The sequence below is a fragment of the Papio anubis genome, chromosome 12 (genome assembly GCF_008728515.1).
Source record: "Papio anubis isolate 15944 chromosome 12, Panubis1.0, whole genome shotgun sequence".
In the NCBI taxonomy this organism is placed as follows: domain Eukaryota; kingdom Metazoa; phylum Chordata; class Mammalia; order Primates; family Cercopithecidae; genus Papio; species Papio anubis.
Window position 1 is genome coordinate 94278940 of NC_044987.1, and position 23413 is coordinate 94302352.

At 34.9% G+C, this 23413-nt stretch overlaps 1 protein-coding gene across 2 annotated transcripts in view; it reads left to right on the forward strand.

Annotated features, from left to right (window-relative positions):
- The window catches only part of PDHX (pyruvate dehydrogenase complex component X), a 73574-nt gene that overhangs the window by 30464 nt on the left and 19697 nt on the right, over positions 1 to 23413 (forward strand). For both annotated transcript variants that reach the window (XM_003910041.5, XM_031653401.1), the window contains exons 3-7: positions 1106 to 1206; positions 7717 to 7916; positions 10732 to 10830; positions 16856 to 17030; positions 20350 to 20497. In XM_003910041.5, the coding sequence (XP_003910090.2) occupies positions 1106 to 1206; positions 7717 to 7916; positions 10732 to 10830; positions 16856 to 17030; positions 20350 to 20497 (723 nt within the window). The remainder of the gene's footprint in view (positions 1 to 1105; positions 1207 to 7716; positions 7917 to 10731; positions 10831 to 16855; positions 17031 to 20349; positions 20498 to 23413) is intronic.

Genomic DNA, 23413 nt, shown 5'->3' on the forward strand with positions numbered 1-23413 from the left:
GACCTCGTGATCCTCCCGCCTCAGCCTCCCAAAGTGCTGGGATTACAGGCTTGAGCCACCGTGCCCGGCCGTGTCTCAGAACTTCTGCAATTTACTTTTAAGTGGAAAGTTTATGCTTTAATGTCTTCCCTCCTACACAGTTCCCCCTCAATCCCCGCCACCACCCAAGGAATTTTGCAATTGATATTGGGGACGTTGGTAGATACAGCCCTGAAGTCAGAGGGTGGCTTGACTCTGTTCCTGGTATTGAGGCAGTAGTCTGGTCCCCACCTTCCTAGACCCGTGGTTGCTGATTAGAATCATAGTCTCAGTCAACAGGTTTTGATTGTGCATTTTATGAGCCTCACGTTATGAGTAGAAGAACCCTGATGTAGCCCTAGCTTCAAGTAGTGAATCTGATTTGAGTCTCCTATATCCAACAAACTACTTTTAGTTCCCTTTAATCCCTAAAGGAAACTGTTGTACCTGTTTCACCCTGTTTACTCCAAACCTGCTCCTAGATCCAGAAGCTAGTAAGCCTGTAACTTCAAGTCTTCCTCAATGTTTTTGAGTTTCCAGATATTTTCTTTTGCAGAGAAGTGATCCGTATTTGACTTCAGTTGTGTCTTTGATTTTCTCTTTTTATGCTTTATATGTTTTATTCATTTATACTGTGTGTTGCCAACAGGTTTTTTGAATTTGCCCTAAGATGTGAACCCCAAAGTACTGCTAATTGTAAAACTTTTCTTCAGGGAATATAGTCAAAATGTTTGAAAAAGTAAGGGGGTATGGAGTCTGGAATTGATTTGTTCAAAGGTGAATACACATTTGTTGCTATTGTCTCTAAAGTTGATTTCATTTTTACATGCTCAATAATCTTTGTAATAGCTTTTTTATTATCACAAGTATAATTTATGTCTGTTATAGAGCTTTTGGAAATTACAGCAAAGCATACACATACACACACACACACACACACACAAATAATGAGAATTACTTGTATTTACACAACCCAGATATAGCTATGGAATATTTTGGTATTTGTTTATGTTTTATTCGTATGTACATGTATACATAGTAATATTTATATTTTAAAAAACAAAACAAACCCAGTCTTGTTTTGTAGGTGAAGCGGTGAGTGCTGGAGATGCATTATGTGAAATTGAGACTGACAAAGCTGTGGTTACCTTAGATGCAAGCGATGATGGAATCTTGGCCAAAATCGTGGTATGTTTTTATTTTAATTGTCTTCAACAGGATGAAGAGTTCTTGAGTGTAAAGTTCATTGTAGTAAAATTACCTTTTATTTTTGCCTCCTTATTTTTAATGTGTATGGTCTACTACATAATACATTTTTAACTCAAGTGTTTAAAATGTTTTAGAGTTAAGGTCTAGTAGCCTGTTTTTCTGTATTTTCTAAATTTTCTGTAATGTGGGTTATTTTTGTAATGGAATGTTAGAGCTTATGTGAAAAGTAAGTGAAATAAAATGCTCAGAGCTACATGTGGTAAAAACATGACTATTTAGCATTATGTGGTATATTCCCTGATTGAGCCAACCAGCATGTTTGTTTCTTAATTTCTAGAACGTTTACTAGATAGTATGGTGGAACAGCTAAGACTGTGGACCCTGGAATCACCCTGCTGACTGATTCATATTATATCTAAAAAGTTCTGCCAGTTATTAGTGATGTAATGCTTAGCAAAGTCTTCAACCCCTGTGCCTTTTTCTTCATGTTAAAGTAGAGATGATAAATACCTACCTCATGGGACAGTAGGGAAGACTGAGAGAGTACATACATGCTCATCTCAAGACCTGTTACTCAGTTGCTCAATAAATGTTACTTCTCCCATTATTACAATTGTTTCCTCAGCTCTTGGTGACCATCAGTCCCCAAGTCAGTCTGTATGTTTGCCTAGTAATTTGTATTGGTTGGTTGCAAGTGGATAATAAGTATCCATTTGCGCCTCTGGAGTTTGATTTGTACAGATGAGCTGCATGTCTATTAGCAGTCCCTTGTGGATGTGTTTTTAGTTCTGAGCCACCAGCTTACCTCCGCTTTGAGCATAGACATAACACCTTCCTTTATATATTCTATTCAAAGACTACACTTCAGAATGCTATACTCTAACTAGGTGCAAATCTAGAGACAGTTTTTTATTTGTTTTTCTTACTAGAAAATCCTCTTTTCCTTTTTTTTTCTAGCACTTATGTTGTATTTTTAACTTCTAATATGTTAAACTTCCTTTACTTGTCATCTCTGATATTGGATACTAGATATAACATTCCAGGTTGAAACATATTGATAATACAGTTAACTTCCTTTTAGGAATATGAATCAAAGGCTAAAATTTCTATACGTTTGTAATTGGGAAAATATAAATATTCATACCAAAAATAGTTTTCTTGACTAATTTATGCAGCATGTTGAAAAATATTGCTTGAATTACCATGTAATAAACCTAGCTACTTTTTATTATGTGTGCTTTTGGCAAACTGTGTTCTTGGCCCCAATTTTGGATTGTTTGGCTGTGGAAATCTTCCAGAATTGATAGCATTTTTCCACTTAGCTGCTAAATAATACGTTTTAAATTGCTAATCATGTCAGCGGGTCAGCAGTGCCAATTCATCTGGCCCCTATGCTCTGAAAAAGGTTGGGAGTGAAAGTGCATATAGTTGATAGCGGCTTTACTGGCACAACTATTTTCTTGCCAAAGAAAAGACTGTATATTTTAGTCCTTCATGGCTTTATTATTATTCCACATGCTTTTTGGATAGTATTTGGGAGTCTATTCACAACAAGATGTTGCAATTTTATCAGGGAAAAACTAGTAAATTTTTTTTTTTTTTGAGATGGAGTTTCACTCTTGTTGCCCAGGCTGAAGTGCAATGGCACAATCTTGGCTCACCACAACAACCACCTCCTGGCTTCAAGCAATTCTCCTGCCTCAGCCTCCCAAGTAGCTGGGATTTCAGGCATGCACCACCACACCTGGCTAATTTTGTATTTTTGGTAGAGACAGGTTTCTCCATGTTGGTCAGACTGGTCTCGAACTCCCGACCTCCAGTAATCCACCCGCCTTAGCCTCCCAAAGTGCTGGGATTACAGGCGTGAGCCGCCACGCCCTGTCAAAACTAGTAAATTTTCATACAAAAATACTTCAGTTATTACACACTTAAAGATCAGTTCATCAGCTTATTCTGAAAGTTAGTATTTAGCAGATTGAACAGCTGTTTTAAATGATAATAAAGTAGAATCTTAGGATGACATATTTAGAGGGTTTATTAGAGGTTCTCTAATTTGGCTTCCAGTATATTTGGGGTTGCTATATAATTTGGCACACCAATTAGGATATTTGTGAGGATGAAAAGGGTATAAGATGTTAAAATTATTTACATTTATGTAATGTTTGCAATATATTTATTGACTAGCAATATATTTATTGATAGATTTTTATTGATAGACCTTTATTCAAAACAATTTTCAAAAGTAGAATTTTTTCCTAAAAAATAACATCCATGAGTATTAAAGAAATTTTTTCTAAAAACACATTTTTTTAATTGATCATCTGAATACTAAAAACAGCAGAATAACTATTCTCAGTACTATTCACATTCTTCAGTTGGTTTCTTCACTTTATCTCACTCAAATACTGTGTCATTGGTATTTTTCTAAAGAATACATTTTTAAGTACTACTGTATTCATTAGATTCCCCTTCCCTACCCTTATTTTTTCATTAAGTTGCCCACAATCCCATTCAAAGTTGCCTTTTAATGGTTTGAAAGTTTATGGTTGAAATTTGAAGTTGTAGAGCCTTTAATTGATTCTTCTCTCTAGACCATGATATTTTTAATTAAGAAAATAGCCTCTCAGAGCTCAGAGCAGATTCTATTAAATGGAAGATATTCTCAACTCTAATTTTTTCATATTGAAATAGTTATGACACATTGTGAGGAAAGATAGTTTATGTTCCCTATGAATCAAAAGCTAAATTGTTACATCTACTTTATACCTTTTAAATTTGTTTTTTTTAAATACCGGCATCATCTTGAGGTGCTACATGATAAATTTTGATCAGTTGGATATAATCTACAGATTTGGGAAATTATTGATTTGGTAGCGATTATATTGGATACCGTCTCTGATGTCAGACTACATTTAAATCCTGCCTCTGCTACATACTTGTCTTGTGATCTTGAGCAAGTTACATAACCTCTTTGTGCTTTAATTTTCTCATCTATAAATGGGAATAATGATAGTATTTACCTCAGAAAGTTGTTAGGATTAAGTGAGTTAATGTTGTGCTAGAACAGTGCCTGACAGCTGTTATTCAAGGGCTTAATGAATGTTTCTTCTTCCCCTTTGTATTTTAGCTTATCATTGATTTGTTTTCGTTTTCAGTATTTCTTATGTACTTCCTTATAAACCAAAGTTCATTGTCCATATAAGATAAACAGTATACATTGAAGAGTAAAAACAGTTCAAAACTGTATAATGGTTCACACCATGATGGAAAATCATAGTGATGAACCAGGTAAGTCAGTCACGTGACCCAGGTCATCGCCACTAACTGCTGCACATGCTCTGACAGTAGTCACTCGGTAGCTTTCAAACTGCTCTATTTTAAAGAATAAAAATACTTAAATAATTACTTAATGTACTGATTTTAAAATATCAGGATTAAAACAGACAATATTTACTTGCACCTTTAATGGAATGAACCCCCTCAATTTCTCTGTTGGACATACTGCTGTAAATGTTTTGCCTCTCATATCCTTGTGTACACAGATGAGCTTAGGTGAGCTGTTTGTAGCACATTTGCAGGTGATTCATTGGTTAAGATGTGAGAAGTCTCTGGTACAGAAGCCTCACACTAGTGACCTCAGCCTCTGTATGAGAATTATGAAGAAATAGTTTGTCACAGGCCTTACTACCCGTTATCGTATATGTTGATGTTTGCCCTTTAGTGATGCCAGCCACATGCTAAACCTTTAGGCATGAATTTCTAACCCATACCAAGGGGACAGTCCCCTGTAGTCTAATATTGATCCATATTGAATGTATTGTTTTAAAAAAATCCATAATTTGAAGGAAAACACCACAGCAGTAACAACAACAATAATAATACCTTTAACAATGAAAATGAAAACAAGTTACTAGCTACCAGACCCTATTCTAAGGGCCTTACATATAACTCATTTATTCCTTATAACAACAATGTGAAATAGCTACTGTTATTTGCATCTTACAACTCAGAAAGCAAGCATGGTGAGATAAGGAAACTACTAAGGTCACATAACTAGTAAGTGGTGGAGCCAGCATTGAAACTCAGGAATTCTGTACACAACTGGGAGGGAAGGCTAATATTTGAAATGAGAGACTCAACATTCAATATTTCAGCATTGATGAGCTCTAAGTTAATAGAGCTATGTGTAAAAACCCTACATTTAATATTAAGAAATTATTGGCACAAGAGTAAGAGAGGGCTTTGGTCAAGTAAGCTGAGTGCATAGGAAAACTCTGGCATTTGAGGTGTCCTTAGCTCCAGATGCTTTGGTAGAGCAGACTGTATCCATGGAGGTAGCTCGGAGAGGAAAGGGAACAGTTACAGAGGCCTGCTTGGTTTCTAAACAGTTTTGCAAAGAGTACTATTTACTCCTCTATACTAAGTCTACACTGGTTTTGAATATTTGCCTCCCACAATGTAAGCAAATGTCTATGGGAAATTAGCATACCTCTGAAAGATCTCTGTTTGCACCAAAGGAATAGGAAAGGTTGAAGAAATTATCTTAAATTCATATAGAGATTTTAATGACTTTAAATGGAATTATAATCAACTGTATTTTATCTTCTGTTATATATTCAAGTTGTATGGTAGTACATCACTTGTCCTTGTCTATTGTATTTGGGTTTCATGCTTCATGGTGTCACTTTTTTAAATAAAAAAATGTGAATGGTTAAAAATAAATTTTATTTGATATTTAGATAATGATAAAAATTGAAATGATAAATACTGTTTATTGTCTACTTGTGAAGGTGTCAGTGTTACGTTGGTAGAGTATGTATGGAATCGTTTATATGATTTACAGTAAATGAAACAAGGTGAGGTATCAGTTTCAGATTTAGTACGGTTGTCTGACTCAGATTTTAGAAATCTATTGATATTTTTAAAACAAAACTTTTTTTTAATGCTTTACATTTGAATGATGTTCTTTGTACTTGGACATTGATCCTATTTCTGATTCAGTTTCGAAAGGAATTAACATCAAGTGGACTATATGTCAATAGTGTTTTTTTGTATAAATTTTTAAAGAAAATTAGTCATTTTACTTTGATTTTTGAGTTAGCAATTCACACGCAGGTAATTATAAACACTTTTAGAAGACAAATATTGGTCTGATAATAATCTTAATTCATCTTTTTGACATAGTAAAGAAAATAAACTCTGCAGAAACAGAATTTTTTAGTATGTGACAAACAACTAAGCAACTACATTTTTCTTGGATTTCTTAGTATTCTTCCATAGCTTGTAATTCATTAAACATTCCTATTCAGCTTTCTATACTAATTTCATATATATATATATATTTTGCTTCATCAAAGCATTGCTGCTTTTCTTCCTCATCAGTAATTAGTAAACTTAGCTTCGTAACCCCTTATAACTTATGCCTTATTAACGATAGTGAACATACCAGTAAGCATTGAAATTAGTGTTACTCTGAAATGTCAAACTCATTCTAGAAGTTATGCTTTTCTTTATCATTACTGTATTAGTGGACATCCTGCAGCCTATCATTTTATTGTTCATTAAATATAGCTAATGAACCTTATTTAGAGTAATTGAAAGGGAATAATAGAAAATTTTAAGGGAATGACATTTTCTTCCAGTAGTGAACTTATAAAATATTGTTATCTGAAGGTTTTCTAGGGACTTATTTTTAATAAGTAAATTAGAATTAACCCTTTATAAATTAATGCTGCTGAAATGCTTAAAATACATCTGTCTTAACTCTTAAAAACATTATCTTCAATTTAAGTGTTAATTGGCATTATCTGTGAAAAAATGCTTTATTAACTGAGACACCACTGTGTTTCTGATATACCCATAAAAAACTCATGAGGTTTTATTTTATTTTTCAGGTTTTGTAAATAGATATACAGGGAAATAATTAAATATAAAGAAGTAGACTATATTTAACATTAACCAGAATAGTTAACCAGTTCTATCTATACATTGGAATGTTCACCTTTTCAGACTAAGTTTACTGAAAAGATTCTTGCATTAGGTAAATTTTAGTAGATTGGACTAAGTTGAAGGAATTAATCCCTTCTGAGCTTTTTGAATTCTGAAGCTATTGCATAGAAACTGGGAAAGACAAATGGTTAAGATATGTAGCCACAGGCTCCTGTTTTGGATTTGTATTGACATCAAAAAACAAGATGATAATGATGGATCTTATATGTGTATTTGAAGGCTCTCAGAGGATACATTCTAGATTTATCCTTTGTTTCAGAAGGTAGCATTAGCAACTGGAAAGAGGAGAATGGTGAAGGAAGGTGTAAGTGGGAGAAAGTGGAGAAGGTGACAGGTGGAAGACTGAGGCAAACAGTCTTGGAAGCAGCTTTTAGCTCAAATTAAGATATCTTAAGGGGAGAATTTCCCAACAAGGGAATAAACTACTTAATGCAGTCATGGGGTTTTACTTCTCTACAGTTATTTCTTTTTTAAATATAGGTTGAAGAAGGAAGTAAAAATATACGGCTAGGTTCACTAATTGGTTTGATAGTAGAAGAGGGAGAAGATTGGAAACACGTTGAAATTCCCAAAGATGTAGGTCCTCCACCACCAGTTTCAAAACCTTCAGAGCCTCGCCCCTCACCAGAACCACAGATTTCCATCCCTGTCAAAAAGGAACACATACCCGGGACACTACGGTGAGTATATTTATTCAAAGGATGATGTAAAAAAAAAAATGGTTATGGCAGTTCTTACGGAGTTGTAATCGTTATATTCGCACATCGTTGTATATCATATAGAAGTTGCCGTTCTCAGCACACTCAGACCTTAGAGTGTGTGCTTTTTTTTTTCAACCATCATTGTTCATTCAGTAAATAGTTATTGAATATCTGCTATGTTCCAGGTACTCTGAAAGCCCTGCTTGCACAATGGAAAACCAAACAGTATGTGTCCATGTTGAGGTTGAATTAGGTTTTAGAAGTCTAGAATGGAATTCAGTATACCAAACTTCATACTCTGTTACCATTTATGGAGTTCTAATTACTTACAGGAATTCCAAGCTCGAATGTCTCTCTGATATAAAATAGAATTCGTGTTTTAACATGCATTCGTTTTCAAACTAGTCTGCATTATGAGTTTCTGGCACAGACTGGAGCTCAGTTTTGTCTGTTCTGTAACAAAACAGACAACTTAATACACATCATTTCACTTTAGCTTTACATTGCTTTAATAGAAGAACTCTATAAATTCTAACATTTCATTTGTTTAGTATTCTATATAATTATACAACATTACTTTTTCTTTATGAGAAAAAGATCTTCATAAAGTAGACCTCTTCATTCTTAAACATTTTTTCCTTTACTTTATCATTGTCAGAAAAGAATCCACTGTGCTTTTTTGGGGGAGGCGGTGACGGAGTTTGTTCTCATTGCCCAGGCTGGAGTGCAATGGTGCAATCTCAGTTCACCGCAACCTTGGTCTCCTGGGTTCAAGCGATTCTCCTGCCTCAACCTCCTGAGTAGCTGGGATTACAAGCATGTGCCACCTTGCCCGGCTAGTTTTTTTGTATTTCTGGTAGAGACAGGTTTTCTTCATGTTGGCCAGGCTGGTCTCAAACTCCTGACTTCATGAACTGCCTGCCTTGGCCTCCCAAAGTGCTGGGGATAACAGGCATGAGCAACCACGTCCGGCCTGCTTTTTGAAATATTGATTTTTAAATTCCCTGTGCAAAGTGTTTCTGACTCTGTTGCCTTGACTCCCATTTACTATCTCCTCTTTCATTTACGCTAAAAATTGGAAGACAGTCTCACTGATGTCTTCTAACTAATGGTCTTCTCCCCTTGCAAAGATAATAATAGTGTATACCCTATTTAAGATCAGTCATCATCAGAAACTTGCATGAATCTGAGGCCCCACTATGTAGGTTAAAAACCTACTGACCTATGAACTCTGCATACTTTTGGGCCCACACAGTGAATGAAAAAAAAAAATTTTTATTTTGGTTGGTTGGTCACTAGTCTTATGTAAAAATCTAAAATTTCAGTTTCTCTTGAAAAGTCTAAAGATTTAATAACACTGGGCCCATATGAGAGTTACTTAATACTTCCCTGAAATGCAGCAAGTTCCACAGTTGTTTCTGTTTCTTAGCTTTAATTTCTAGACCCAGCCTGTTTTAATCTGTACTAATCAGGCTTATTTTCTTTATCTGACTGTGTAGTCATTTGTTTACTACTTTGCTTAAAGGAAATATACTGTTAGTCATGTAATCTTAGGTATACTATATATATATATATAAATATATATGTTTATATATACAATTCAACCTCAGCAAAACAACCCAATTAAAAAATAGGCAAAGGACTTTAATAGCATTTCTCCCAAGAAGATACATAGATGGCCAGCAGGCAAATGAAAAAGATGTTCACTGTCACTAACCATTAGGGAAATGAAATCAAAACCACAATGAGACATCCCTTCATACCCTTCAGGAGGGCGATTATCAAAACAAACAAACAAACAAAAACCAAACCAGACCCAGAATATGACAGGTGTTGGCAAGAACATGGATAATTTGGAACCCTTGTTGTTGCCTAGTGGAAGTGTAAAATGCTGCAGCTACTGTGGAAAACAGTATGGCAGTTTCTCAGAAAATTAGAATTACCATATCATCTAGCAGGTCCACTTCCGGATATATATGCAAAATAACTGAAAGCAAAGACTGGAAAGAGATATTTGTACGTCTATATTCATAGCAACATTATTCACAGTAGCAAAATGGTAGAAACAACTCATAAGTCCAAAATGCTATGAAATGTGATTCAGCTTTGTAGGAAGGAAATTCTGGTAAATGCTGCATGGATAAACCTTGAGAACATTATGCTGAGTAAAATAAGCCAGTCACAAAAAGACAAATACTGTATGATTCTACTCATGTGAGGTACCTGAAGTAGTCAAACTGATAGAGACAAAGAGAATGGTTACCAGGGGTTGGGAGGAGGGAGGAATGGAGAGTTACTGTTTAATAGATACAGAGTTCAATTTGGGAAAATGAAAATTTCTGGAGATAGATGGTGGTGATGGTTGCTCAGTAGTGTGATTGTACTAAATGCCACTCAATTGTACACCTAAAAATGCTTAAAATGGTAAATTTCAGGTATCATTTGCTACAATACAAAATATATGAAGCAACAATATAACAAAATATATGAAGAAACAATTGATGTTTGTCATGAGCACCCATGTGAAAGTAATTGGTTGAAATAGAAGTTCTTTCCCCTAATGAATATTTATTCTTACTAAAATAATATTTAGAAATAGTAACTAAATTTTTATGAAAATGTTTAAAGAATAAAATAAATTGGTACAGATTATTTGACGGTGACCATCTGTGGGAGTCATTTTAACTTTATTATAAGATTTTTAAAATTATTTGCAAAACTGTTGACATTTAGATCTATTTGAATCAAATGTAAGTGTTAATTGGTTCTATTAACCTTCATATTTTTTTCTTAGGTTCCGTTTAAGTCCAGCTGCCCGCAATATTCTGGAAAAACACTCGCTGGATGCTAGCCAGGGCACAGCCACTGGCCCTCGGGGGATATTCACTAAAGAGTATGTGTTTGCTTTTTGTAATAACCAATTCCATTATTTATTATGATCATGTTTTTTTTGAAAGAAAATAAAGAGAGCTTATTCAGTCTTAAGATTTAAAAGGAGGTACACTGTTCTTTTGTACTTTTAATTGCTTTTATCATTGTAAATTATATTGTGTGCAAGAGTTGTTTTCTGAATAATTATAGCATTACTGAAGAACAACTCTAATTTGGTAACTAAGCAAGATCCTTAGAAGTGGTAATAAATGCAGAAAATTAGAGTGCCGAACAGTGAAACTTTATGCAGTATTAAGTGTATGAAATCATGCAATAACATTTACATTTCTAAAACAAGGAAATATATTTTAAAAAATTATTTTCATTATCCATTTGAATTTTATTCACTTGTACTGTTATAAAGCAATTTCCATATACAGTTTGGTCTCTTTTTAGATTTTCTTTTCTGTTTCATTGATCCATCTGTTCACGAGTTAGTACCATACTTTTTTAGTACCACATTTTTAATTAGAAATGTTTTACTGTATGCTTTACATCTGATAGCAATAGCCTTGCTCTTTTTTTTTAAATTAATCGGTTTTCTTAGTTCATTCTTATTTTATTATTCTTCCAAATGAATTTTAAGCAGTTCATCTAGCTCCATGGGTAGGAGTGAGGGGTATTTTTATGGGATTGTATCACATTTTAAATAAACTTTGTGAGAACAGACATCTTTATGATGATGGGTCTTTCTATTCCGCAACACTGGTATGTCTTTGCATTAGTTTAAATTTTTGTGTCTTTCAAAACAGATGGCCCCTTTTCTGTTGAAACTTAGTCTAGTAGGGTAGACAAAGATTAATCAAATAGGCTTATGAACTAATGTAAAATTTCAGTAGTGTTATGTGCTACATTTCTATTGGCAGTAAGAGTAAATGTTTCAAATTGAGTTTATGTTTTAAAGCAATGTACTCATTCCATGTTTATCTAATATTGATAGAAAATAATAAATAATACTGGCCAGAATTTTTATAAGTCAAGAGAGAGCAATGGTTATTAAATTATAAGTGGCAGTGTTGGGCCAGGCAACTTCTTCTTTTTTCCACTGGGTTATTTTACTCTGCATGAAAGCATTGGCTTACTGTTGGGTGTTTATTGAAAGCAGTATGTAGCTTTAATTCTTAGATATCCTCATTTATCTATATTGCACTCTTACTGATTTGTTAACTGAATGTGAGTATGTGGTTCTATCACACACATACTGTGAAGTTCATGCCACACTGCATGAGTTGGAAATCAGCTGTCCTGAGAGCTGACTGAAGGGCAACATCCCAGACCGTGGGATTTTTAGTTAAAGGACTTAAAAGTTACACTTAGCTGTAAAAAATTAAAATTAAGAACCTTGGTTGCCAGTTAATCCCAGTTTCTTCCCCACACCAATCCCGATTTGTGTCTGCTCTTGGTATCTTAATCTTGTTAGTCTCTACCAGTCTGTGCCTTAGTAGCACTCTCTGTAAAAATGGGAGAAAGCAACTATTTTTATGACAAAGTAGACTTGCCTTGCTCATAATTCTGAGGATTAGGAAGAAGAGTCTGTATTTAATTCATTAATCTTTGAGGATTTGGTGAAATGTAAAATAATAATTGTTGCACCTTAGGGGGATCAGTTCTGCAAATTTGTGTAAGATAAACTGGAGCAGAAAAAGATGAGTTAAGGAGATAAATTAATAGGCTCCTAAAGTAATCCAGGTAAGAGATAATGAATACTTGAATGTGGTTGGAAGATCTAAAAGGGAGATTCCTGATACAGACAACATTGTAAGGATAAAGTCCAGAAACCTTCACAGATTAAATGTGGAGTGTAGGCCAGAGTAGCAACAAATAAAGGAATGAATTTGGATCTGGTCTAGGGGATGATAGTTTTGTCTCCAGAAATAGAAATAAAGGATTTGGGAAGCATTTGTTTTGGTGAAGTTAGTAATGTTTGAAGCTTACTTTCAGGACTTAGAAGCCATGTAGGTATCAGGATCAGTGAGATGAAGATGTATCTCAGGAGACAGTTTGGGATTAGAGAGATAGATTTGGTAGATAATAAAGCAATTGTTGTAATTGAGTTCATAAATAGGGAAACTATTTAGAGGTTAAAATCCTTGAGTTGGGGGATACCTGGGAAATGTGGGAAAAGTCAAGGATGGTAGGATCTAAGAAAAGACTCTTAAATTTGGTGATGTGGTAACCTTTTGGAGGGCAGTTCAGTAGTGTGAGAGCAGTAGAATAAAGAAATAAAGGTTTCTTCCTTCCTTTTCTTTCCATGTGTGCTTAATACATGTATGGTGCACAAATATCTTTTTTTTTAAACCTGAGTTGAAAGTTATAATATTAATGAAACGTTTCTTAAGAACAAGATGGTATTATCTCCTGAATACCATAAGGAAGCAGTATTAAAGAGTTAGGCTTTTAGTATTATTGCCATCTTTTCTACCCTGTTACCCTTTTCTCTTCCCTGCCCTTATTCCTTAACTCTCCACAAGAAAGGCATCAACTTCTGGTCTTCAAAATAAGAACTAATACAAAAGATTTTATGAGAAAAATGAATCCTGAAAGCATACATTATTGAGGATTTTTGCTTTTCTATACTACTAAAAATGCCTGCATTTTAAGTTTATCATTAAAGTGAGCTTTGGAAAAATTTTAGCCTAATGTCATCTTCTGATACGGTTGAAAAATTGCAGGCCTTGGCATAGCTCTCCCCAAAATATCTTAGCACACTTTTTTATTTTTTATTTTTTATTTTTATTTTTTTAAGAGAGAGATAGGCTCTCACTCTGTCACCCAGATTGGGGTGTCGTGATGTTGTTCATAGCTCACTGCAGCCTTGAACTCCTAGGCTGTAGTGGTCCTATCACCTCAGCCTCTCAAATAGTTGGGACTACAGGTGTGCCACCATGCCTGGCTAAATTTTTTAAAAAATTTTGTAGAGACAGTTTCTCACTAGGTTGCCCAGACTGGTCTCAAGCTCTTGGCCTCAGGTAATCCTCCCGCCTCAGCCTCTCAAAGTGCTGGGAATGCAGACGTGAGCCACCGTGCCCGGCCAGCACACATTCTTGACATGGTGAGGACATCCTCCATACCATGTCTACTAAAAGTGCGAGTAGAAAAATCAGTTCCAGATGCCTCCAGCCCACTGTATTTGTGAAAAAAATCTTGGGTATCAGGGCTACTATTTTAATTTTGCCTTAAAACAAGCATTGCTCAGAATACATATGTTGTACCAAAGCGTGTAGACTTGACTTCGCTTGTATATGTGACTATTTTAAGAAAGCAGTGTCAGGGCCACAATTAGAAGCAGAAGACATTTAGGTTCTTTGCCTGCAGCCCCAATGTCTTTGGTACATCTGTGTCTTAAATCATAGTTGTAGTAATATTTGTATTTATCACACAGCATCAAAAATTAGGTAAGTATGACAGGCAAGTGCCTAGTGTGTTTTAGTGGTATTTCTTTTCAAAATGAATTCATGTCACACCCAAATGAATTGTTCTCTCGGAAACCAGTAGAGAAGGTTCTACCTGAGTTAACTTCCAGAGCATCCTCTGCCTATCTGCAGATTTGTTTTTCTCCTGATTTTTGTAGCTTTTAATGTCTACCTAACGCTCCAAGTTTAGTCTGATTATTTAATGTGCAGAAATCATTAAAACCATTTTCTGCCTTACAGAAAACTAAATGGTTGGCTGTTACTAAAGAATAATTAAGATTTATACTTCATAGGTATGTAAAGTATAAAATCGGTAATAAAAAGGCCAGGTGCAGTGGCTCACACCTGTAATCCCAGCGTTTTGGGAGGCCAAGGGTAGCGAATCACTTGAGTCCAGGAGTTTGAGACCAGTCTGGCCAACATGATAAAACCCCGTCTCTACTAAAACTATAAAGCTTAGCCAGGCGTGGTGGTGCACACCTGTATTCCCAGCTACTACGGAGGCTGAGGCATGAGAATCTCTTGAACCCGGGAGGTGGTGGTTGCAGTGAGCTGAGATTGTGCCACTGGACTCCAACCTGGGTGACTGAGTGAGACTCTTTAAAAAATAAAAAAAATAAAAAATAAAATCAGCAATAAAAGTTTTTGTGAGCCAGTGGCCAGAATGAATTTTCTTCCTGCTTCTTTATGATTAACCTACCCAAGAACCTTAATTACTATAGAGACAAAACTAAACTGCTTTTTAAAAAATAAAGTAGCAAGTAATAGTTATGTTAAATATGTAATATTTAGCATAACTAAATATTACATATTACTAAATATGCTAATAAGTAATAGTTATGCTAAAAATGTGTCAATTTAGTGTCAGCAGCCTTTTTTTTAAACAGATGTAATCAGGCATTAACCATACAGATTTTTGCACCTCAGTTAGTGTTCCTACTTGTGTTGGTGTTCTATTATTGCATAACAAGTTACAATAAACTTACCAGCTTAAAATAATACCTGTTTGTTTTCTAACAGTTCAATAGGTTAGAAGTCCTGGCATAGCATGGCCAGGTTCTGAACTCATGGTCTCATAAGGCTGAAATCAAAGTGTTGGCCAAGGCTGGGGACTCATGTGAAGCTTGGGGTCCTCTTCCAAGCTCATGCGGTTGTTGACAGAATGTATTTCTTTGGGACTGTAGGACTGTGGCCCTTGTTTTCTTTCTAGCTCTCAGCCAAGAACCCATGACAGCTCCCAGAGGCCATGTGCAGGGCCTTGCCATGTGTGGTCTCCACAGGCAGTTCACAACATGCATGTTTGCTTCTCTCAGGCCAGCAGTTGAATCTCTTTACTTCAAGTCTCTTCTTCCAGGAAGGCCTAATTTATTTTAAGAGATTACCTGATGTATTTGCCCTCTCCAGGGTAGTTTGCCTTTTGATTAACTCAAATGCAATGATTTGGAGCCTCATATGTCTATAAAATGCCACCAATTTTGTCACATAATAGAGCCTAATCATGGGAGTGACATCCATCATATTCACAGGCCAGAAACCGTCAAGAGGGATTATATGGGGTGTGTACACCCGGGGCAGGAATATTGGGGCCATCTCAGAATTCTTCCCACCATGTTGCCACAAGTAAAAGGGTCTTCTCAAATATGCTCAACAGGTTCTAGGTTTTAATCTTTCATCAGTTTTTTTGAAAAATAATACCAAAATATTAACTGCTTGAGAAATAATTTTTCTTTAGATTTTGTGTCACCCTGAATTTTTTTTAGGTTATATAAAACAATTTTTTTTTCTTAAATTGGAAAAAATACTTTCCTAAATACTTACTGGATATTAAAATGTCCCAAAAATTATTTTAAGAAAATATATTGCCTAATACCACTGTAACTTAGCATAGTGAGTTGAGGGCTTAGCATATTTAGTAATCTAATTATATCTTCTTACAAGACAAAAATACCTTTGTTTTACAGAGTAATACAAAGGCAAGTCTGTAACTAGTTATTTTTCATTCTAAAATATATCATGGGTTAGATTTGTTATATTAGGTTGTACTGATGGCATATTGAGCAAAATTTAAAATGATTTGATTTCCTGGTCATAAATAAGCTGATTTGTACTATAATAAACAATGAATAAACAATAAGTGAACAATGATGTAGGAAGTATCCTGGTGAAAGCCATATTTACAATAAACTTGACACTTTTTGAATGCCATGTGAATATTATTTCATGAGTATGAAGGATGAGAATATGGTTTAATTGTTGATCTACCAAATAACATCCACTGTACAGAAAAAAGACTAATTTCCTTTTTAAAAATCAATACTTATGCCCAATTTTAATAAAATTTTAGTTATTGTTTGGTTTTTGAAAATACGCAAATATTAAAACATGACAAATAATCGTCAGCAGACCAGGTAAGAGACAGGATTTAATTTTCTAGCTCAAATAATTGGTTTTTAATTATAACCTTGACATCTGTATATTTGTGTATCTTTTCTCCACATCTCATCTACGTTTTCTGAAAGTTCTGTTATATTCCTTATTGCTAGTTATGGTTATCTCCTTTGCTCTTATTTCCAGGGATGCTCTCAGACTTGTCCAGTTGAAACAGACGGGCAAGATTACCGAGTCTAGACCAACTCCAGCCCCTGCAGCCACTCCCACAGCACCTTCGCCCCTACAGACCACAGCTGGGCCATCTTATCCCCGGCCTATGATCCCACCAGTATCAACTCCTGGACAACCCAGTGCAGTGGTAATGTTCTCTAAGTGCATTTTTATTTCTTTTTTTTTTTTTTTGAGACCGAGTCTTGCACTGTCACCCAGGCTGGAGTGTAGTGGCGTGATCTCAGCTCACTGCAGCCTCCGCCTCCCAGGTTCAAGTAATTCTCCTGCCTCAGCTTCCTGAGTAGCTGGGATTATAGGCGCACACCAGACGCCCACCTAATTTTTGTATTTTTAGTAGAGATGGGGTTTCACCATATTGGCCAGGCTGATCTCCAACTCCTGACTTCAGGTGATCCACCCGCCTTGGCCTCCCAAAGTGCTGGGATTACAGGCGTGAGCCACCATGCCTGGCCTAGATTTTTATTTTTCAGATTTAAGTGAGAGAGAAAATAAGAACAATTACTGTGTGTTTTAAGAATAGATTTAAAACAGATTAGTTTTACTAATCTGTTTCAATAGTAACTCAGTGATAAATAAAAAACAGTCCAAATGCTTTGTTTTACAGATTTCCTATCAGAAACCAAAATTTGTTTGTACGTTAACTTCCAAATAAACTTTAGAACTATAATTCAATTTAAAGTTACCATAGGTTCCACAACTTCAGTAACATATATTCCCTACAATCTCATGTTTCATGTCTTTTCTTAAGTGTGATACTAATAATTACTGGCTGACACTAGCTGCCTTTTGTGGATGTGTTCTACTTTTTAACTAGGGAATTGATAATCTCCCTATAAAGAACTATACAGGTCGTCATTCTTTCCTTCTCAGGTGCATGCAGCATAACAGCCCCTTTTTGTTTTCAAATTCCTCCATTTTGTCTCTCTGTGCCTTTCCTATTCAGGTTATTTACTTCCTATCAGAAGAAGTGTAGGATAACCAAGTTTATTTAAAATTGAATGGGCACTTAAAAAAATAAATAGATAAATCTGTACTCCTAGTGGAGAACTATATACTATATGATACTTTAAAAGAGTTGAAAACAGTACAACTTTCATGGGAAACAGATTTTCAAATATCCATTAATGATTAATATACTGCATACTTGAATAACCTAGTCTTTAAGGACATGCAGTTGGACAAGACACTATGTATATTGAGTGTATAGTCCACTCTTCGACTATATAACATATATTGACTGTAAAATATGTATAGTTCGATCATATATCTTTAAAAAGTAGATTATTCAAGGCTGGGTGTGTTACCTTACACCTGTAATCCTAGCACTTTGAGAGTCTGAGGTGGGAGGATTGCCTGCACCCAGGCATTCAAAGACCAGCCTGGGCAACATAGTGAGACCTCATCTTTACAAAAATATTTAAAAATCCGCTGGATGTGGTAGCGTGTGCCTGTAGTCCCAACTACTCAGGCAGCAGAGGTTGGGGAATCACTTGAGACTGGGAGGTTGAGGCTGTAGTGAGCTGTGTTCGTGCCACCGCACTCCAGCCTGGGTAATAAAGGAAGACCCTATCTCAAAAAAGAAAAAAAAAAAAAGTTATTCAAGTTAGGAAGGTAAACCTTACTTTCGAATTCTTATAGTGTGTAGAGAGCATTTATTCTACTTGACCAAGTACTTTGCTAACATAAAGTGTTTAATTTCTTAATGATATTTGTAAAAATAAAATCAGCCGCACTTTCATTTGCTTTGTATTATCTTGAAGTGATTGTAATGAAATTCCAAAATAGAGTGAAGGACGAGAAAGGAATTAGATATAATTTAAAGCCTATCATGCTTTTTTGAGCGGTCCAAGGAACAGAATGAAAAAACTGCAGAGAAGTTACAGGGATATTTTATTATCTCGTTCATACTTTCTATTATGAATCTCTAAGAAATAAGATCCTCATGTTATTTTTAAAAATTACAAATCCAAATAGAAATAATTGAATTGCCTGTATAGAAGGTCTCTGAGCTTCTAATGTCCCTTGTGATTTCTTTGATCCATGAGTTGTTTATAATTGTGAATTTAATTTCAAAATATTTGAAGACACTTCAGTTACCTTTCATGATTTCTAGTTTAACTCCACTGTGTTTAGAGAATGCACTTTGAGACACACTTCATTTTTAGAACAATCTTCTCAAATTTATTGAGATTTATTTTATGTTTATAATATGGCCTGTCTTGGTGGATGTTCCATGTGTGCTTGAAAAGATGGTTCGACTAACAATTTTTTGACTTTATGATGGTGTAAAAGTGACACACATTCAGTAGAAAGCAGTGCAGTATTTCCTTGCAATGCTGGGCAGCAGTGGCCCGCCACAGCTCACAGTTAGCCGTGTGATCATCAGCGCAAACGACCGCTACTTTGCAATGTAGTATGTAGCCAGATAATTTTGCCCAACTGTAGGCTAAGGTAAGTGTTCTGAGCACATTTATGGTAGGCTAGGCTAAGGCTAAGCTGTGATGTTCAGTAGGTTATGTGTATTAAATGCACTTTGACTTATGATATTTTCAACTTACAATGGGTTCATCAGAGTGTCACCCCATCAAAAGTCAAAGGGCAACTATATATTAATAGTTTGTTGATTTATTGGCTGTTTTATTTCAGGGTTTTTTTGTTTGTTTGTTTGTTTGTTTGTTTTCCCCAAGACAGTCTTGCTCTGTCGCCCAGGCTGGAGTGCAGTGGCGCAATCTTGGCTCAGTGCAACCTCTGCCTCCCCAGTTCAAGTAATTCTCCTGCCTCAGCCTCCTGAGTAGCTAGTATTACAGGCATGCGCCACCACACCTAGCTAATTTTTGTTTTCTTAGTAAAGATGGAGTTTCACCATGTTGGCCAAGCTGGTCTTGAACTCTTGACCTCGTGGTCCGCCCACCTCAGCCTCCCAAAGTAATCCTGAGATTACAGGCATGAGCCACCGTGCCCAGCCCATTTCAGTTTTATTAAGTGATATTTGTAACAAAAGCTGCTTACAGATGGCTTATGTCTGTGTGTCTCTTCTCACTCCTCCCTCTCTCTCTGTGTATGTATGTACACATACGTATATTGCTCCTTGTGTGTGTATGGTGTGTGTGTGTGTATGTATACACACACAAACACACCTATGGAGGAATTATTTGGTAGATTTCTTTTTTATGATCTTAAACATAGTAACATAAGATATCCCATTCACAATTGAAACATGAATTTTATTACTTTTTTCTGTAGTTACATACTATAAAACCAAAATATCCCAGATTTTTTCATATTCTTCCCTTATACTAAGAATTTTAATAGTGCTTTTCTTGTATTAATCTTTAATTAATAAGTTAGGTCATCAAGAATGAATTTCATTTATAAAGTTGCTTGTTTTTTGTTTTATTTTTCTATTCCACTTGTGGTTTAATGGACAGGTTGCTATCTTTTTGTAGGGCACATTCACTGAAATCCCTGCCAGCAATATTCGAAGAGTTATTGCCAAGAGATTAACTGAATCTAAAAGTACTGTACCTCATTCATATGCTACTGCTGACTGTGACCTTGGAGCTGTTTTAAAAGTTAGGCAAGATCTCGTCAAAGGTTAGTAAAATTGAATTTACTTAATACAAAACACATGCTAACTTAACTGTCATGAAATCCTTTATAAAATTACACAACGTAGCTTTTAATTTCAGTTTCGTAATGTACTTGCACTCTACTCTGGGTATATTTGTGCTAGAGAAAAAAAAATTAGTAATGTTTTCCTTGAAAAAGTGAATTGGTTCCACAGTATTAAATAAACCACAGATGCCTTTATGCAGAATAAAGGTTTCTGTTCTACTTTGCTTTTATTTCCCCTTTGTCATATTTGAATAATGTACATTTAGTTAACATTCATTTAGCAGGCAGTTATTGTGTTCAATTCTCTGTTACATACTGAGCTTTAAAAAAACAGGTTGAGCATCACAAAACCAAAAATTCGAAGTGCTCCAACATGTGAAACTTTTTGAGTGCCAACATGAAGCTCAAAGGAAGTCCTCATTGTAGCTTTTCAGATTTGGGGATTTTTGGACTAAAGATGCCCAAACAATAAATGTAGTATTACAAAATCTGAAAAATTTTGAAATCTGAAACACTTCTGGTTCCAGGTATTTTGGATAAGGGATATTGAAATCTAAAGTACTGTAATTTGGTTGGTTATTTTAAAAGCAAAAGTGGTCTTAATGTTTTGGTGTGCTTTAGCATTTACATAGGTCAATTTTTTGGTAAGAACACATGAATGATTTGTGTAGACCAAATGGTTATTTTTTGTTTTGAATGTTCTTTGGTATGGTATTTAAACAAAGCAGTCCTTAACATTTCATTAAGTTTAAAATCCAAAACTTTTAAGGATGTTTTAGATTATAAATATCTTAGATATTCTTCTGTATGCAAATTTTGATTTTATATTTCTTGTTCAGAGTGCATTTACAGATTATTAAATTTGTAATATTTCTTCCAAAAATCAATTATAAGTTTGCTGAGAGACATACAGATTTTTTAGCATGAACTGATAGTTTTATTTCTTCATTTTTGACCTATATGGCCTTCGTATTATTTTCTTGTCTTATTGCACTGACTAGAACCTCTGGTATAATGAATATAGATGGTAAAAGCAGATATTTTTGCCTTGTTCTTGATCTTGGGGGAAAAGCATTCAGTGTTTTATGTTAGCTGTAGGTTTTTTGTAGAACATTATTTTCAGGTTGAAAGAATGTCCGTTCCTAGCTTGCAGAGAGTTTTAAACATGAGTAGATGTTGAATTTTGTCAAATACTTTTTGTGCATCTTTTCAGATAACTTTTCCTTTTTCTGTCTGTTAATAAAGTGAATTACATTGGTTGATTTTCAAGTGTTGAATCAACTTTGTATTCCTCAAATAAAGCCCACTTAATCATTAACCTTCTCAAATATTGTTTGATTCTGTATTCTAAAATTTTGTTTAGAATCTTTACACCTATGCCCATGAGAAATGCCGACCTGTAGTTTTCTTTTCTGGAGACATTTTTTCGGATTTGTTATCTTATCTAGTGGAATGGGTTGGAAAACATTTCCTGCTCCTTTATTTTCTGGAAGAGTTTGGGTACAATTGGTATTATTTCTTTTTTAATTGTTTAGTAGCATTCACTAGTGAGTTTCTTTTTGGAAAGGTTTTTAATTATGAATTTTATTTTAAAAATGGATGCAGCTTTTGTTTTCTTGAATGAATTCTGGTAGTTTGTGTCTTTCAAGAAATTTGTGTCATCTAAGTCACCAGGTTTATTGGCATAAAGTTATTCACCACATTACCTTATTATACTGTCATTTTATCTGAAGTAATGTTTCTGTTTTTGATATTAGTAATTTGTGTGTTTTACTCTGTAGATCACTCTGGCTAAAGGGTTATCAGTTCTATTGATCTCGATCTCTTCAAAGAACCAGCATTTGGTTTTATTAACTTATCTAGTATTTCTGTGATATTGATCTCACTGATTTCTTTATTTTTTTTTCTCTTTGCTTTCAGTTTACTTTGCTATTTTATTTCTAGTTTTTTAAGGTGAAAACTTAGATCATTTATTTGAGACCTTTATTTTTTAATATAAGCATATAATACTCTTGAATTATCTTTAAGCACTGCTTTAGCTGTATCCCACAGATGTTGATTTTTTTTTTTCTTTTTTTCTTTTGAGACAGGTTCTTGCTCTGTCACCCAGGCTGGAGTGCAGTGGTGCGATCTCGCTTCACTTCAACCACCGCCTCCTGTGGTGATTCTCTCACCTCAGTGCCTTGAGTAGCTAGGATTACAGGCACAAACCACCATGCCTGGCTGATTTTTTGTATTTTTACTAGAGACAGGGTTTCAGCATGTTGGCCAAGCTGGTCTCAAACTCCTGGCCTCAAGTGATCCACCTACCTTGGCCTCCCTTAGTGCTGAAATTACAGGCATGAGACACCACGCCTGGTATTATTTTTCCTTTTATTCAATTAAAAATGTTTTCTCATTTATTTCTTTTGTGATTTCTTTGATCAATGAGTTATTTATAATTGTGCACTTAATTTCAAATTATTTGAGAACTATTCATTTCTCTTTCTTTTATGATTTCTAGCTTAACTCCATTGTGTTTAGAGAACACACTTTATATGATTTCAATTTTCTTAAATTTGTTGATATTTATTTTGTATTTATAGTATGGTCTATCTTGGTATGTGTTCTTGAAAAGAATTTTTTTATTTTTACAAGGGAATGTTCTGTAAATGTCAGGCCAAGCTAGTTAATAATGTTGTTTATGTCTTTTGAGAGGAGTGTTGCTATTTCTCATTATAATTGTTTATTTGTAGTTTCTCCTTTCAGCTCTGTCAGTTTTTGCTTCATGTATCCTGAAGATCTATTATTAGCCACATACACAGTTAGAAATTTTATGTTTTCTTGAACAGACCAGTCATGTTATGTCCTTATCTATTCCTTGTAATATTCCTTATCCTCAAGCCTTCTTTATCA